This window comes from Branchiostoma floridae, chromosome 2, assembly GCF_000003815.2.
Source record: "Branchiostoma floridae strain S238N-H82 chromosome 2, Bfl_VNyyK, whole genome shotgun sequence".
NCBI lineage: Eukaryota > Metazoa > Chordata > Leptocardii > Amphioxiformes > Branchiostomatidae > Branchiostoma > Branchiostoma floridae.
In genome coordinates this window covers 11,909,373-11,926,853 of record NC_049980.1, presented here as the reverse complement: position 1 = coordinate 11,926,853, position 17,481 = coordinate 11,909,373, and the positions used below count along the sequence as shown (strand labels likewise).

General features: G+C 42.7%; 1 protein-coding gene across 4 annotated transcripts in view; it reads right to left on the bottom strand.

The window, feature by feature from the left end:
• Positions 1–17,481, bottom strand: part of LOC118409761 — a 36,066-nt gene that overhangs the window by 16,874 nt on the left and 1,711 nt on the right. The window contains exon 1 of one of the 4 annotated variants that reach the window (XM_035811049.1): positions 11,946–12,133. The exons of 1 other annotated variant lie outside the window; for it this stretch is intronic. In XM_035811049.1, coding sequence (XP_035666942.1) covers positions 11,946–11,951 — 6 coding nt within the window. In that variant the 5' untranslated portion in view covers positions 11,952–12,133. Of the gene's footprint in view, positions 1–3,693; positions 3,940–11,945; positions 12,134–17,481 lie in introns of those variants that run through there. 2 more of the 4 variants (XM_035811048.1, XM_035811047.1) reach the window with 2 other exon arrangements.

Below are 17,481 nucleotides of genomic sequence, written 5' to 3'. Positions count from 1 at the left end.
TTTATCGGCGCACGCACCGAGCATATGGAAAAATTACAAAGGGCGGTTTGCCCTTTATTCCATCTCTTGCTTTATCTATAAACTTTTTCCTGCTATCGATAACAATACGGCACAACAGACCCCTATTACACGGTACAGACAGTTGGACGGGTCTCGTAAGTGGATTATAGACTCAGCTGAATGGACTTTCTTCTACGCGCCTGAACTTCAAAACGTCGTCGCCCGGCATTCTCTTGGCAGCACCAGTGCGAATAGTTTAGTGCCAATGTAGGACAATTTGTGAAAGAACCCTGCCCGGTGTTCGCAAATCAATAGGTGCACATCTAGGCCCCCCTTTTTCTCCGACAGTTTCTCATTTCCAATTGTGGTATAGGGCACGTGGTAGTGAGTGAATACGCGGTGTGCTCAGGGCAAATATCAGGCGGTCCGGCCGCTAACACAAGGGGTGACAGGGAGCACGGACATTAATCAATTTCATGGCGATTAGGAGGCAAGAAGACAGGACCTTGTACGTACAGATTGTGGTATTGTGGCGGCAGGCTCTCTCCAGCCGGGAGCCCGGCAAGCTCGCTTTTGTGGCTCAGCCGCTGTGTTCCGACCGCACCTGGTTTGGCCGACCCGCCCAAATTGTAGTATTGACGATGGGTTAAGCAGAGTTCCCGCCGAGACTTCCATCAAAAAAGTATGAAAACCCGCATTTCCCGCCTCTCTCTATGGTCTGGGTTCTCATTCTGGAAGCACAAACCACTGGAGCCAAACTGTGCAACGCCGACCAACCACCGACAAGCAAACCTTGATATCATAATCCTACATACTCTAAATGTTACTAGATAGAGAATCTCAACCAGCGAAAAGATGTCATGCCAACAAGACTTCCCGTGTGATCGTTGCATAGAAGTAACCTTTATATATATATATATCTAACACACTGTGAAATGTTACAGGGAAGAAACAAATCAAAGCATGCTCCCCATACGCACGCTTTCTAAAATTATCATAAACACTGGTATTACAGAACATAGAAAAACATATAGAATAGTTTAAAAAGTCATCTCTTTCCAGGAATTAGTTCGCTACAATGTCTGTTGCCAATTTTCCTGGAACAACAATTGGTCCTATATTATCTCCTGGCGCATAATGGAAGACTTCCCTACCTAATGGCTGGCCGTGCGCCAACGTTTAGATAAAAGCACTTTTCAGGTTCACAATATAATTAATTTCCCCAACGTGCCACGCAACCCTTTCTTCTTCTCTCCCCATGGAAAAACGGCTGCCTGTGAGCGTCTCGTGTACAAGAAGACATCTTAAAACCCTGGAGAGTTCATTTGTGGTTTTAGAACTCCATTGAGATGGCACTAAGAAATACAAGGGATTCAGAGAATATAAACGTAGGAGGAGCTTTTGTTTTTCTTAGAGAGGAACAAACTGTATAACAGTGTCCCTGGACGTTAATTATACACTGTTGCTCTGTAATAGAATATGAATTTGGTTCAAAAAAGCATGCAGCTGGCCGGGGCTGCCTGAATGGGGTAGACTGTAGCGAAGGGCAGAGAGGAGTGTTTAATTTTCTGCCTTTGTCCGAGAAGTTGTACGCCTGTTCCATCAAGGTGTCATTTGCGAAGTTTTTTTTCTTCTCTACATTTCCGTTGGTTGCTGCACCTGCTTGTGACCAAGTACCCGTGACGTGTTTTGTCTCACAAGCGGTGGTTGACGGGCCCGGCCTTCGGGGAAAATTATAGGGAGAGGAGGGCAAATGGGGTGTATTTTGACAGAGGAAAGGGTGGCTGACATTATCCCACGGACTGCCACCGTGCGCCGCTGGATGATGAATGTCATGGCAAACACGGCAATGGACGTTTATAGCCATGGCGCACGGAAAGGTAAACTTGAGGGACACGCTGAGCACACAGAAACACACTGTTGCTTTATGGAGAAAGGAAAGTGAGAAAAAATGTATCAGTTCAGAAACAGTTCTGCATGGTGCCATGGTGAAGCTTTAAACACCGCTGTACGTACAATGTATGGAAGGGAAACACCACTTTCTCGACCACTCACATCACTTGGCTTTACTGGAGACCATTCAGTGTTGTAATTTCGTTGTCTTCTGTCAAAACGGTCCTGTCAGCTGTCTGAAGGTAATCCTTTCTAGCGTTTTTGCTCGGAAGATATACTACTGGGCTTTTTCCGCTGCGTTATGTTTAGAGTGATGTACGTATGAACTGAAATGAGGAACTTGAAGGAAATAGGAATTTTCTGTTTGTTTCGGCCCCCTCTCTTACGTCCTGGGTTCCTGCCCAGACGAACACAACATAACACAACACAACACACCACAGTACGGCTCAGCTGACAACATATCAACAACGTACTTCTGAGAACGGGTGTTCAACGAACCGGTGCATGGCGGGAAGTGACAGTGACTTCTTGACATCATCGGTCGGTGACACAATGGGCGGACTTACCGCATATCTCACGCGATACAGGGGGCTTTCTCTGCTATATCTCTTGGGCTATGATACAAGTCCGCTCACACAAAGGGTGCAATAACGAAAATTCTATTTAGCCCAAGCCCTAAAGCCCTAAATGTTTAACGTAATCCCGATTTAATGAAAGTTGCGTGAAGTGCAGCCATGGTTGGCACGTTAGTGTGTGGGGCTGCGAGGACGTAAATTGCTCTTTTTTTGGAAGGACAAGCAAGTAACCCTTTCCTTCCTTGATTTATTAGTGACAGGATTTTGTAGCATTAACATCTAATATCAAAGTTCTCCTAGTTGTAAAAAGGAACAGCTCCCCTCGGGCGATACATAGTCACCAAGCTTCAAGTCGCAGATTCGACGCTAAAATCAAGGCTTTGCACATGTAGCACACCTGATTTTTCTGATTGTGAATCGTGGCTAGCTTTTGTTCGATCTTGACCTTTTGTAATGAGTCAATTTTGTGAACAAAGCTGCGGATGCTTGGCGGCTTTCACTGCCATTTATAGTGGTATCCTCCACAAATGATGATTCTGTGGCCGATGACAGAGACTTGGTACAGACTGTGTTTATGAGATTACAGTTCCACAGGTGTGTGAGCGCCAGAATAGCTCGTTTCACACGTTCTATACCACACTAACACATACAGAAACGTTGCATCATCTTTAACAAGGCAGCGCACGGAATATTTGTTACAGGTGACAGCAGATGAAAAACTAGAACGTCATGATTCGCACAACTGATAATAGACGAGTCTGTAATAATAGGGTAATCAGTTATGGTGGCGGAGTTATACCAACCAACCTAACTTCCAAACAACCAAACGACTAGCCTCTTTCACACATTCATAAACTTCTTAGGACTTTGCTCCCGACCTTCCCTCAACCAAGGTCGGCGCTAGATTGAGAGTAGTCGGGAATATTTTAGCGACAATTAGCTTCTCTGATCTCACACGCGCCCAAGCAGAGTATCATGACTTTCCCGGCTTCGATTTTCAAATTTCACAGCCGGCTGGCGCAGAAGGCAACCTCGCCGACCAACTCCCAACCACAGATGGCCTTGCTCACGATAACCATGGTTTGGAGAAGGTCGGGAGGCCATCGTCGGCTATCATTCTACGGGTTCCGAAAATCTCTTTTACTTTAGACGTTGGAGAAACATTCTTTTTACATCTTCGCGTTTCAGTCATGACTTATATCAACGAGGGTAAAGTATTTCGTACCGTATGGAGAAGCTGGTTCTCTGTAGGCATGCGTTTGTTGGGTGCCCTTGCCGTGTGTCTCAATCCTGACCATACATGTGGATAGCAAGGTAACAACAGTACATAACCAGGGACCAACAACCGACCACGATTTGCCAGGGGAGGAGGGAGACGTTCCTGTCCTCTTACCCCTGCTCACCAGCAATGGTTAAGGCGATTATCTTCGCGTCTAATCGGACTAATCGTCCGGCCCCCACGTCCAACAAGCCCCCCAACACTTCCGAGCCGTCCCCTTCAACAACAACAAGTGGATTAGGGCGCATCGGTGCTTTGGTAGCTCGTGCCTACAGACGGACCGCGGCGCGGTTGAGGTGTAATCCCCGGCGTGAGCTCGCATCCCAATCGGAGGGGTAGGCGCTCCCGTGATCTGTTTAACCAGCGCCTCTGGCACAACGCCGCCATGCTCCGCTGACAACTTTGATTACGATACCGCGGTAACATGTACTTTGGTAAAGGTGATCTCCTTGGGGTTTTACAAGTGTCCCCTTTACCAAAGCACATGTTACATGAGTGTTGGAAGAAAGGGCCTTGTATGCCGTGTGTGCCACCGTGTGTAAACAGGCAGGTATCCCATTCAGTTTGTGAAAGTTAGAGAGCATCAATGTAAGAGGAAACGGCTATCGCGCACACGTAAACCTTCACGGACAGTACATAGAAGGACAGGACATCACAGCTCACAAGATCTCACAGCTTCTACCAAGAAACAGAACCTTAAGATCCGTCTGAAATCCTGGAAATATTGGAAACGCAGCTGGTGATAAAACATGTATTCAAGTTAAAGTTTCCCCATTAAACAATGTCATCCCTATTTGTAGTATCACTGCAATATAAGCATTTCGCAGACATGCTGTTTTAGTGCTGTGATATACAACATGTGTTATCTTCCATGTCTGCAAACCTTTCGCAGAACAACAGACAAACCTTCTGGCTTTGGCACTTTGCCCCAAAGTTTGCTCATATCACCCATATGATATGGTAGAATATGTATCTGTACCTCATACAAGCCCGACATATAGTCGTCTGTATTTTCCCACAGATACCCGCACCTAAACAACAGATTTCTCCCCAGTCTTATGAGATAAGATCAACACAAAACATCCTTAACATATCTGCCACTAGATTCCCGGCCAGTCTGACAACATAGCGTTTGTGTACGGAGATGTTATCTGTGGTTAAAGATGTCCACACCTGCGACGGCCAGATTCAGCTGCCGGGCGTCATGTGTTCGAGACAAACGTCCAAGTCATTTTATGAATCCTCGATGTTAGACATCCAGGTATTAGATACGCACAAAAAGCAGTTACTCAAGCAATTGGATATGATTTTGGAAACGATTTTGAAAATGATTTTGGAACCGGTCAGACGTTTCAGATAGCATCCACCATCCTTCGTCAGTGACACCGTTTACAAAATCATATCCAGTTGCTTGATCGAGCAACTGATTTTTTTGGCGCATTTTATGAATCATTTCTGTGCTCCTAGTATTCTATATATTGTTCAAACGTATACACATTTTCCAGCGAAAGGCAAACTTGATCCGAGGCAACGCTTTCACAGGTTTCACAGTTTCCTCAGAAATGATGTCACAAAAGTTCATTTTTTATGCTACTATCATTGAGAAACAAAAAACAAAAAAAGTTTTTGCCGGTCTTACCTTCTTCAGATACCTTCTTCAGATTTCTTGCATTCACCGAGCTAGTCTTCCAGTATCAAGATTGAAAAAAAGTTCCTTATTTCTGAATACTAGTATGGTGGAGCAGTTGCTTTTACCTTTGCTAAGTAAGTGTCTGGTTGTATGAGGAGACAATGTTGAGTATGTCTAGTTTAACATGAGTTGTGTATAATTTCCCAGGATACACGACACAAGCGCACCTGTGTGCACGCCTACAGGAAACCTACTGCCTGACCGGAGCGTCTTCTGTCCATTCCGTACATGTCTGCTGACCAACAACTCGGAACGGACAGTTAACAAAACAACTAAGCACTTCTATCTGATTTCTGTTTAACCCCGAATCACGCGTTGTGCAGTTGTCGTTATGATGAATATAAATTTTGAGCGAACTGACTGAAAAACAGATAATATGACACTAATGTGTGAAATAGACTTGATATGATAAAGAGTGATGACACGAGAGGGCGAACATGGTAAAAGTAGGAAGGGAGAATGGTTTACTTAAATGTAAAATTGATTTAGGTACAATAGCCATGGACCATTTCCCACAACCTATTAGTCAAATCAGTCGTCCCCCTGTTCTGAACCTGACTTCGTATGTTTTACAGAAGCTGTCGTTTCTACATAACATACTAGACAAACATGTACATGTTTGTAGTGAAATGTTAGCCATAGACAGTACACAGAAAGAAGGGCCCGATATGCGTCAGGTTGAGTGTTTGTATGTTGATCGCATTGTCACCCATGCCGACACGAGTGCAGTCTCTTCTATGGTGTCTGGTTATACAGAAACAGTTGTAGGGTTGCCACTAGCTAGCTAACCTGCAGTATAAGGATACGGAGGAGCAAGCGATGTAGTGCTGTTAAGCAATGAAGTTGACTCAAGTGCCTGAAAGATAGAAAAGAAGTACACTCCTTTACAAAGAATCTAGACATTATCACGATTTGAGTCACACTGTTGTATAGGTTTAAGTTACACTGTTGTCATTCCTACTCATAACAAACGAATGTTATGTTGGTGTAGGTGTATTTTAGGACTAATTCATAAAACGAGTTTTGTACAGGTGAATCGACACTTTTAGGCCATGTGAAAATTTTGGACATTTCGCTTTGTGTCATTTTTTGACAGCTACAATACATCGATGTTTACGCGGAAGTGATAATGACTATGTAGTAGCCTAACATGGGGTTTCCTGCAAATATTAGTCTCCCTGGCCGCTCGTCACAAACGTTGGTGCCCATGACAACAACGAATGTACTCCGACGAAACGTGTGCCACATTTACTGGTCACAACTGAGCAAACAACGCCTCTAGCGGCCATTGCGACACCCACGGTTCTATATGCGCTTTCCTCTGACAGCCACCGTCGTCAGGAATGTTTAACTTGCATGAGTTTCTCTCATTCTGACTGGAATCCTTTGTATTACAAGTCAGCAGAGTCATTGTGGAGTGTGTTGACGCCTAGTATATAGGGACACCGGTGAATGGTGCCGGACGTGACAATGAATTAAAGGGACGGTTGGTGCTACCGGCACGCTCGCGGCACGTGCTGTTGCTGCAGGCCGGGCCCCTCACCACGCGTCCCGCGTACGGTCCCACATTTGTCCACGGGCGATCTACCTCTCTGATGGCGAGATAACGATTATTAGTTGTTAGTGAGGCACTGTTGAGCGCTAGCAATCAGGACAAACTGTGGGCAAACTGCCAATCAGGGCACACAACTCCTGATACACCGACAGTCACTATCAGCAATCTAACTCTCAGTTTGACTATATCCAGGCGTAAGCAAGATACATGGTTGCTTCTTATTTTGTCATCCTCAATTAAGGCAAAGCATGATCTAGTCAGCAGTGCAATGTCGGTTCGTTCGAATACAAAAATACTGGTTAATTTTGCACTAATGTTGCGCGCGTGACAAAGGAGAGTGGCAATGTGTACGTACGTGTGTTTCATCTATTTGTGCTATCCGTTGCTTGAAAACAATATTGGTCCACTAGCAAAACGTTCAGCAGCGCAATCAAAAGTCATTTTGCAATCGTATGTCTTTTTGGCTACAAAAGGTCCGGATATTTGAAACACATTTTTTTTCCAAAAAGAACGCAGGTCGTCAGATATTTTCGCCTCTAATATTCATGTATTTTCCAAAGGGGAGAAATTTTGTGAGTAAAATGCTACAAAAATGAAAAAGTTCTAGTCATTGATGGACAACTATGGCGGGTATCGCCATGGTACCGCGCGTTGTACAAAGCAAAAAGCACGAGATGCAAGAAATCAGACTCTTATGAGAAGACGTTCTTTCTTTCCCATCTGAGACAGTTCTCAAGTTTGAGTAAATGCTATTAAGGAATACTAGCATAGTTTTACACTGTTTCTCCTGATCTAATGTCTTTCTCTACTTTTAGAGCCCCCCTACCCAGTTTGAGCACTATCATGCATCCCGTACGACTCTACGACAGCTGCATGTATTTTTCACTAATTACAAACCATAAATTTCATGTCAGAACTGCCTAATCCGTACAGCGAGATCTACTAAAAAATACATACGATGTATTGTTGGCGCCATTTCCGACCCACCTGCGAGCCATTGTCATCTCATCCCGTGCTCACCATGGTCCCTCCAACTATAGACTCTCATCTGTGTTTTTTTTTTCTACCACACACATGCATTTAATCACCAAATAATTCAGGCGAAATTAAAAGAGGAAGATTCACACATTTGGTCCTTTCATCTTCTGACACCCGAACAGAATCAGCCATCAATCACCTGCCAAAACCGTTGGAAAATCGTTACAGTGCATTGACCCGGTCACACCGATAGATATAGCAAATGCAACACTGAGAGGCTTCGCACAATGGTTAGAAAGTAGATTTTTGGTAGAAAAACTTGAGTACGGGAAAAAAAGTACGGGAAGAATGATGAAACCAAAGGACGACTTGGACACTGACTGTATATCACTATAACAGCCCCTCCACTAGCCAAGCCACCAGACGCTTGATGGCCGATGTCTATAGGCCAGGACAATTGGAAACTCATTTTTTTGGTAGCTAGAAATAGGAATGGTTCTCTGGAGTTTAAGGTTAAGGTTCGACCAGAAGCTCTCGAGTATGAGAGTTAACCAACCCCTGACAGGAATAGACTGTGTTACATAGACTAGTTCTGTTAGTCATGCGAGTGGTGCGATTCCCATTCTGCCTTCTGATTCTTGGCTGCTGGTCTTTAGAAGATTTGGCGATCTGTGGCTTTTGTCACGACATTGTAATTTCTACAGGATGGATCATGGTGCTACTGGCGACGTAAACACAACCCCTGTCATGCTGAGAGACAACACGAGCAGTAAAGCTAGCTAGATACAGCCGCGGGCTATGAACCCATTCAGGTGTTGACAGGAATGAATACAACACAAAATGTTACGAACACCTGCAATTATCGGGCTTTTGTGCTCAGTTTTGGTCAGTTGGTAGGGCAAAGGTGATTGGGACAGATGACAGTCGCATACGAGTTCAGTGTCCGACTGGGCCATGCAAGCGATGAGGATTGTTAGAACTTATCGTCACGATTATAAGTATGTACGCCTTGATATCAATGAAGCAAAACATGAACGCGTTAAGTAAGCGCTTTTCGGTAAGAAGGGTGCCCAAATCTTCCATATAGAATACTAGTATTTGACTCAATGCTCAGATAAGAAAACTTTTATCTCTTTCTAGAAGACGGAATGTGCCCCATTCTTATTAACTGTTCCTACTGATACCTAACAAAGGCCGTGGTTCACATTCGGAGCGGCCGGGTAACTCCCTCACTCCCCACCGTCTCACCGTCTGTGCACTCCTCAACAATACCACCTGTGCACCGAACAATGCCACCTGTACGCAGCACATCTACTCTTATATGTACGAGGCACATTTCACGAATTAGAGACGGAGCACACAGGGGAAAAGGAAATACCTGACCGGCTAACTCGGTCGCACACAAGATTTGACTATAGCTATTTGAATGTCTCGAAAGTGACATTTAACTATCCTCTGAAATGATTATGCTTCAGTATAGATATTTCCAAACAAATGCGAGACCGAGACAGAAATCACAGGCCGAGACTCAAGACAAGTGTCTAGATCATCCGATTTTTATCCGTAGCTACATCTATGTTCTACTGGAGTCGTCGTCTTCAAATTTGTCAAGAATCCATCTGCTGAAAAACAACATTACCTAACTACAACGTACTGACCCTCACTAAGGCGAGGAAATTGTAAAACTTAAGGAAATGCATGCAGTGCTGATAATCTACCAGCGCATAATGTGTGTTCCGTATGATATTTCCAAACTACTTGTTTTAAGTTGCTCGTATTCAGCAGAACAGTTTACAGAATATTGCTGGGAGTGATCTTGCAAACTAACACCTCGCGAATAGTATATCATTCCGTACTAGCCTGGAAGATAATATCGATATCCTTTATCTGTATGATATGATAACAACTACGATACTAACTTCAATGTACCCTTTTTCTATACACTGTGTGAGCTTTTGACGCAAGCGGTCGCCTCCAAACTACAAACAATAGACACCTACATACACAACAAACAAACAAACAAACAAACAAACAAACTAACTAACTAACTAATAAAACAGCTTCAGCTCACATGACTGTCAAAGTTTGACACAAATTACACTGCATATTGTCGTGGAAATGTCAGGGCCAAATCCCAGTCAAACATTCTAGATGGAGACAAAGGAATAACTTCAGTAATCGGTTTGACTTACAAACGACAATAAAAATCAGATATGGTTGACGAAAACGATCCACCACCGTCGTCGTGTTGAACGTACGCTTAATATTCTCTCCATGCCCGCTGTCCTTACACCTGTGTACACCGCTCTAGTCAGGCGATTATCTTATCAAAGCGTAATTTAGGGGCGGCGAGGTGTTTGTGGTGGCTCGGCGGGTACAATAGCGAGCACACGGCTCCCGTTTGCCGCGCGCAAACTCGCTCTGTGGACAGAACTTGTTATCACCGCGGATCGGTATTTTGTCGGGCACTGGCCCATGAGAAAGGGTCTACACACCTGCGGGGACTGGTGGTGACAAACGTCTGGTACAGATAGACAGGGAAATGCGCGGGAAACGGGCAGGGGGAGCCTGTAGGTAGACAAGTCCACGGCTCTGTTTCTCAAGATTGCTTCCCAACAAACTCAGACCCCGTTCATAACACGATTGTCAAATCAAGATTTACATTGCACCTAGTTTACCCAGATACCAATTGGGCTTTTACCTAGGTCCCGATTGGAGAATTCGTAGCCTAATTCGGACCGTTCATACCAGAAAGCATCAAACTGGACCAATCCCCGATGCCTGGGTGAGTCGCAAAGAGCTAAACGGGGCCTTACGTATGTGTATGACATGTGTTGTCAGCCTACACAATAATATACAAACAGCATAACTGTCAATGCGGCCGCGCTCTATCTACTCATCCAACCACTGATAGCTAAATAGATATCTTATTTGATTGTTTTCACAATCATCATGGTACATCACTCATTGTCTTTATATACAGAAGCTGTTAACGATACTATTGAATGGGATTGAGTTTTGTTCTTCATTCTTAAATTCCTTCCTTTTTTTTCTGGCCTGTCGTTGGCGGAGAAATGTATTTTTTCTAAATTTCGGCTTGATGTTTAGAACTAGTATGGTTAATTTGGTGACAGTAGTTACGAGGTACATATGTTCAGGTCTTCGGAAATAGGTATCAATAATACGGCTTTTTTACAACTTAAAAGTTGTCACGCTAAAGGATAACAAAGAATTACTTTAACGTCAGTGGGATAGAACCTAGACAATATACGGCTTTTTGTGCATGTGAGATTGAGCGAAAATGAAATATAGAAATGTACTAAAGATATTTAAGTACATACGTTGAACAATGTACAATAGAAATCTGGAATTGAAATCTGATTACTCTGATTTTGTAGTGAACATATTAGCGTGTCGACCTACCCTTATCAATTGGACGTACCTTACCTTGATTTTGTAGAACGTGTTTCATTTTTGGGCTTAAGCATCTAACCAACTTGTGGTCATTTTGAGACCAACTTCAATTCATAATCATATCAAATGATCGTTAGTTTGATATCTGCGTATCATTTTAACACTGTAACTCAATATCTATGCGGTCTGATAATATCCGCTAGCAAAAGGAAGTGTGCCACCAATACTTGTCAATATCAATCCAACATGAGTAATGCAATTCACAAACTTCAGTCACACAGTACATAGGATTTAAAATAGTAACTACACATGTTTCAAGCGCACTTGGAAACAGAAATAATCACAAGTAAAACAATGAAAGCCATTTAAAACTCAATTCAAATCTAGCCCAGCTAGTTCTAATCTAATCACAGCTATCTTTTACCATGCTTAAAAGATTCTTTTAAATGTCAAATTGTTGTAGGCGTATTATCGGGATAACTTAGTCCTCTTAGCTTTCACAGAAAAATACGGGCCTCTATTCCAGTGAACCAATCTAACAAAAGAAACGAAGTAACTTACAGGCATTGCAGACCGTAGCACCTTTCCCCCTGACTTCTTTTCCAAGTTATGTCGAATGATCTTTCTTTATGTTAACTACGGCGCGAAGAGGGCCGTAGACGAGCTATTCTTGCCGAAGAACTGTTCTTGGATCTTGTTTTACACCTAGTTGTAGCAGTGGTGTTTTGTGTACTTAGATATAGTCGCTTCTGGTTGGCTGAGAACGATGATTCATTTATGTTCAGTATATCACGTGATGAGTGTCAGTCTCAGAACTGCCGAAGTGACCAACAACACGCTTCTCACACCGCCTGCCAGTGAATAACTCCCCTCAAATGGACATTCATTAATCACGGGTAGAGTGGCCACTTATTCCACACATCTATCATGTAGACTGGACACAATGATGCAGCTTGTAGTGACCAGGCCCTGGGGGGAGGACCATTGTCCTGTTATCTGTTGATACACGTCAGTTGGGAAGTGGACAACAGATCGTTACCGTGTGCTGCGGTAAAAGGATACCTTTAACGTTGCCATTTTCTGTAATCATAAACGGACAATATAAACGAAAAAAGGTCAGCTTTTGCTTCATTACTTTCCCTGCAGCCAATTCTTACATCTAGTTTTACAAGCTCATACCCGAAAACTAATTTGCAAGGGGATGCAAGAATATAAAAAAGGCACCAAAATGTATAGTCTATAGATGCATCTAATGTTTCTACTATAGCGTTACATGCATTACTGGGGGCTTGCGATGATTTAAAAACTTTCAATATTCTTTGATGAGTTATTCATGTCTATCGTAGGAAGGAATATATAGTATAATATTGACGCGTCAATGAATAAGCATGGCTAGGTGTAAAATTTCTCTCCTAAATAAAAATTGGGACGACGGCTTCTGGTTTTCTGGCCGTCAGCTGGCAGTCGACATGTCGTTGGTTGAAAACTAGTTTTCAACCAGATAAATTATAACCAACGCTTAGCACAGAATCTTTTCCGACAGTTTTTGTATCCCAGCTTCAAGACATATACATGATTTTGTTCATGTTACTGTTAGATCAAGAGCTAAGCAGAATCATGGACGATTGGGTATCAAGTAGCCAACGGCAACAGAGAAATCTGTGAGAGAACACCACATTATAGAAATTATAGTTATCATAAACACACGCTCGGAACGCCCAGATTACATCATAAACCCTGTTGTTACATTGTTGTTTCATTTGTTCTCAGCGGGGTGCCAATTGGCACCTGTTTATTGTACATCATTGCATCTCCACTTGAAATAGATCACCGATATTTCTTATAGAAAATCAGTCAAAGTAATAGAGGGCGTGTGGTAGTTGTTTGGATATGGGACATGCGTTTTATGATGAAGACAACTGTATAAAATACATAGAACTAAAGATTTCCGGAAACAAATGCACGTTTCCCCTAGGTATCAATCTAACACATGTACCTGACAGGTACATCTACTCGGTGAGCAATCACTCCTTACTAAATATAGTACAACTGGTGAGAATATTGTGTCATCTCTCCTATGGGACCCATACACCATCTACTACATACAATAGGAATCAATTTAGAAGAAGAGGTGCTTCTCCAGAAAAGTGGCCCATCCCCGGGCTATGTTATCAAGAAAATCACTTGAGGAAACTGCGGACAATGGAGGGACGACAGCCTGTGAACGGGCGCACGAGAACGCCAAGGGGCCGGCTTGTTTTCCGGAGTGTGAAAACATTCAGGCCTAATGGCTTCACCTGGCAGTAAAATGACCACTTATTCTCAGAGAAAACCCCTGGTTAATAATGCCGAGTTGTTGTGTCTTTGTTTTGTTCTGTCTTGTCAGAGACAAGTGACCGATAGAAGAAAGAGATAACAACCACTATACCCGAAGTTACCTGTTATACATGTGTAATTGATGGGTGCACACGAAATTGTGTGAACACATATCTATAACTATAAGAATTGTATTCTTTTGTTAGGAAACTCGTATACGAGTGCCACTTTCCCTGTGATACCACGATATCAGTCGGACATATGTCCAACACGTTGTAAATGGACCAGTCATGTAGAGGGAGTCCTCCTATAATGGCTGAGACAGAGGTACGCCGTACGTCAACGAGTTAGTGTGTCTCGAGGAGGGAAATATGCACGGTAAATTTTCCTTAGCGCCATAGCAGACCACAGTCTGTTTAACAATACACGAGACACGCAAAAGATTAGCAACCCAACAAGGAAGACAACGCAACGAATATACAAGACAAGCCCCCCATCTTTGAAGCTTCGGATCTCACTTAGTAGGTATAAAGTTCTAAGATATCGTCACAATTTGTACATGGTGACTTGTTGAGTTCTCTCCATAGTCATAAAGTTTCGTTCACTTCGATCCTCTGTTGTTCATTTGAATTCATTTCCCTCTAGTCCAAACAAACTTACATTGGGTCGGTGTCATCTAAGACAATTTCAATTACAATTATCGTCCCAATTCATCATCATTATCTACTCTCATTAACTTCATTATTCCAATGATCATCAAATCTTTGAGGTGCTTCTATCTTAAATCCACGCCCAAAGTATCAAAAGTGTGATTAGGGCCTGTACATTGGTCGTGAGCAAAGTGAAGTCATTTTTGAGAGAGTAGTGCATTTGTCGTGCAAAAGACAGCTGTCTTGCGTAAAAAAATTGTTTTAGATCCTTGTCGATGGCTGGCTCTGTTACAGCTTGTTTGAAAACCCTACATTAAAACTGCACGACGGCCTACAGAGAAAGTGCCATCACGTGTATCTTGGTTACTTGATAATAGAAAAAAAAGAAGCTAAAAAATGAAGCTAAGAGTTCTAGTCCCACGAGGAAACGTTTCTTCCCTTCGTAATGGTTTCTTAACCCCTGTACATGAACCGCTCTCACAGTCGCAGTTTGTTCCGGGAGCACACAACTACTCGGCATCCATCACCTCCGTTTGTCTTCCATTGTACAGGCGGGGGATCTATCACAACTCCTGTCAGCTCAGCGCTATCACCTGGCCCCTTCTACCGTCTCGAGGGACAGCTCCATCACTCACACACATCAAAATAAAAACATCTCCTACAAACATCTACACAAGGGTAACTTTTTACCGCCTGCCTTGTCTGAGATCTGACGATAATTGACATAAGATGCGCAGTATCTAGTACATGTTAGAGTGACGTTCTCCTACGTCCAAAATACGTACATTCAGAAGAAAAAAAGGCTCGCATGGAAGTGAATAAACCACGGGTTTCTTATAAGAAGTTATTTTGTAGTCTATCTACACAGTCAGTTCACCACATACACCCTTGATATAAAAGAGGCAATCGTTTAACGGTTTGACGTTTTAATCTAGGCTGGTCCAACATTTGTGAAATCTGTCTAAATCTATCACAGGTCCTGTCAAGAGAGAAGTATCACCTGGCCCTTCATGTGTCTCCCGGGAGTGCTCAATCAAGGGAAGATACCTCACCAGAGAAAACAAATCTTAGTCTAGAGATTTGATGTCCGGTACGTCTTAAAGAAAGATAATACTGACGCTTTGTAACTGTCTTGCTGTGCTGTCCCTGAAAAATGCTCATTTTGTAAAGTACCTGTCAGACAGAGTTGAGGTTTTCCGCTATTCATAGGAATGTTTAGAGACAAATGAGAAACTTTCCGTACCCTATGTTCATCCCCCCCCCAAAAAAACACCTGTCAAATGTCCTGTCTGTAAAGCGCTGACACCTGGATTGACTACTATCGGTCAGGACAGCATGTCTACTTTTGCCAAGGCTTTAACACAGGAACCAAGTGATAATGACTGCTCGCCAGATTTGAACATTCAGTAAGAATGATCACAACGTTGCTTCACTGTGAATAACGTCCCATGTTTAGATACACACATTGTGAAACACTTTATGAAGCATATTATGGTCGTTTGTTGGTTCTAAGAACCCCAAAACACACCTCTGTATAACGTTATATGAATGACCCAGTGTTAACGGATTAAAAACAAAATTCAAACCTGCGCGAACAAAGTAACGGAATGGCTTGAAAGAATGTGATTTTGACGTGGCCACATCTTGACAAAAACACAACTACTAACATGTAAAATTGATAATAAATGACAACAAGAACAACATTAACAGTCACAACCGTGAAACATTAAAGAAAACGACCGTCGCTGTGTGTACCTGTCCGTTCCAGGTGTGTACGGAAGGTGTTTACTTCGCACCTGTGTGTGTCTCTTATCGTGTGTGTCATCTGGACATGGCTACATGCAATTTCACTACAGTCTAAAGAGCCGTGTCCTATTCATCGCACATGGGTCGTTTTACACACTCAACTGCACCGGGTTTGGCTAAACAACGAATAAACTGGCAAACAGAAAACGGGACAATTCTGCGTCACTAAAAGGTGTTTTTTCTACGTTACAAACAAATGAAAACGCTATATGGGAAGATCGCTAAAACGTTAAAAAGAATGAAAACCCTGTATGGGAAAGCGCTATGATTTAGAATGACAATGTATGTCCTGAAAATACCTGTGTCCAGGTGATATTTTCGTCACCATATCTAACAACGAATACACCTGTCGTAAGAACCAGAGGTAAGGCATTGTGTATTTGTGACAGATGCATTCTGATGATGTGTTTTTCCATTCTGTGATATTTTGATCAGCTTTTCTTGACAAGATATTTCAAAGGAAGCGATCTAGTAGGAAGTGTCTTTGAATGCAAATATTGTCTATTGTTTATTATGAAGAAATTTGTTTCAACTTATATTTCAGACACACAGTCCTGTCTTACTCACACATGGTAGATACATAAATTGTGTGCAACAGTGCAAGCTTAAAGACGATGTCTTCTATGCGAAACAAATAAAACAAATATACGGCTTCCCACAACAGTTCCCCCGCTTGGTATTTCGAAGCATGCCCGGTCCATAACTAACGCTTACAGCTGCGGTATGTTCCATGACATCAGTTGAGAAAACAACAAGTTGTGAGGGAGAACCGCTCGCGCCATGATCACAGCATTCTAACGTGTGAGAGCCCGGTACGCAGCGCATTAGGCATGTGCTATTTGAACGTCTCACTGCGTGACATAAGCCCCGTTTAAGATGCGTGCCGACAGTATACATTCAACATTGTAACGCGTTTGCCTTCGGTCTGCTACATTCCTACACCACTGGTACATGAGCTGGAATCGTATGATTCTTCGGACAGAATTTCACAGAATTTCATTCAAAAATGCGTTTTACAATTCCTTCGATGGTGTCTGGTGTTTTTCTTAGCTATTTACCTGGTGTGTTTATTTTGTTGGAAGTGGTGTACTCGAGATAAGTAGCTGTTTACAAACACGTAGACAAAAATGCCATTTTTTTCGTATACTGACGTATGATAACACTGTTAAGTTTGTGTCTTGTTTTATTTTGTATTCGATTGCAAATTTGTAAAGATGTAGTCGAAACTCTTATTGTCATGATGATACATGTACAGTATAAAGTATTGTAGCCAGGGGTGGCGTTAGAGAAAGGGATACAAACTGTATTCATTCGTGTGAAAATGA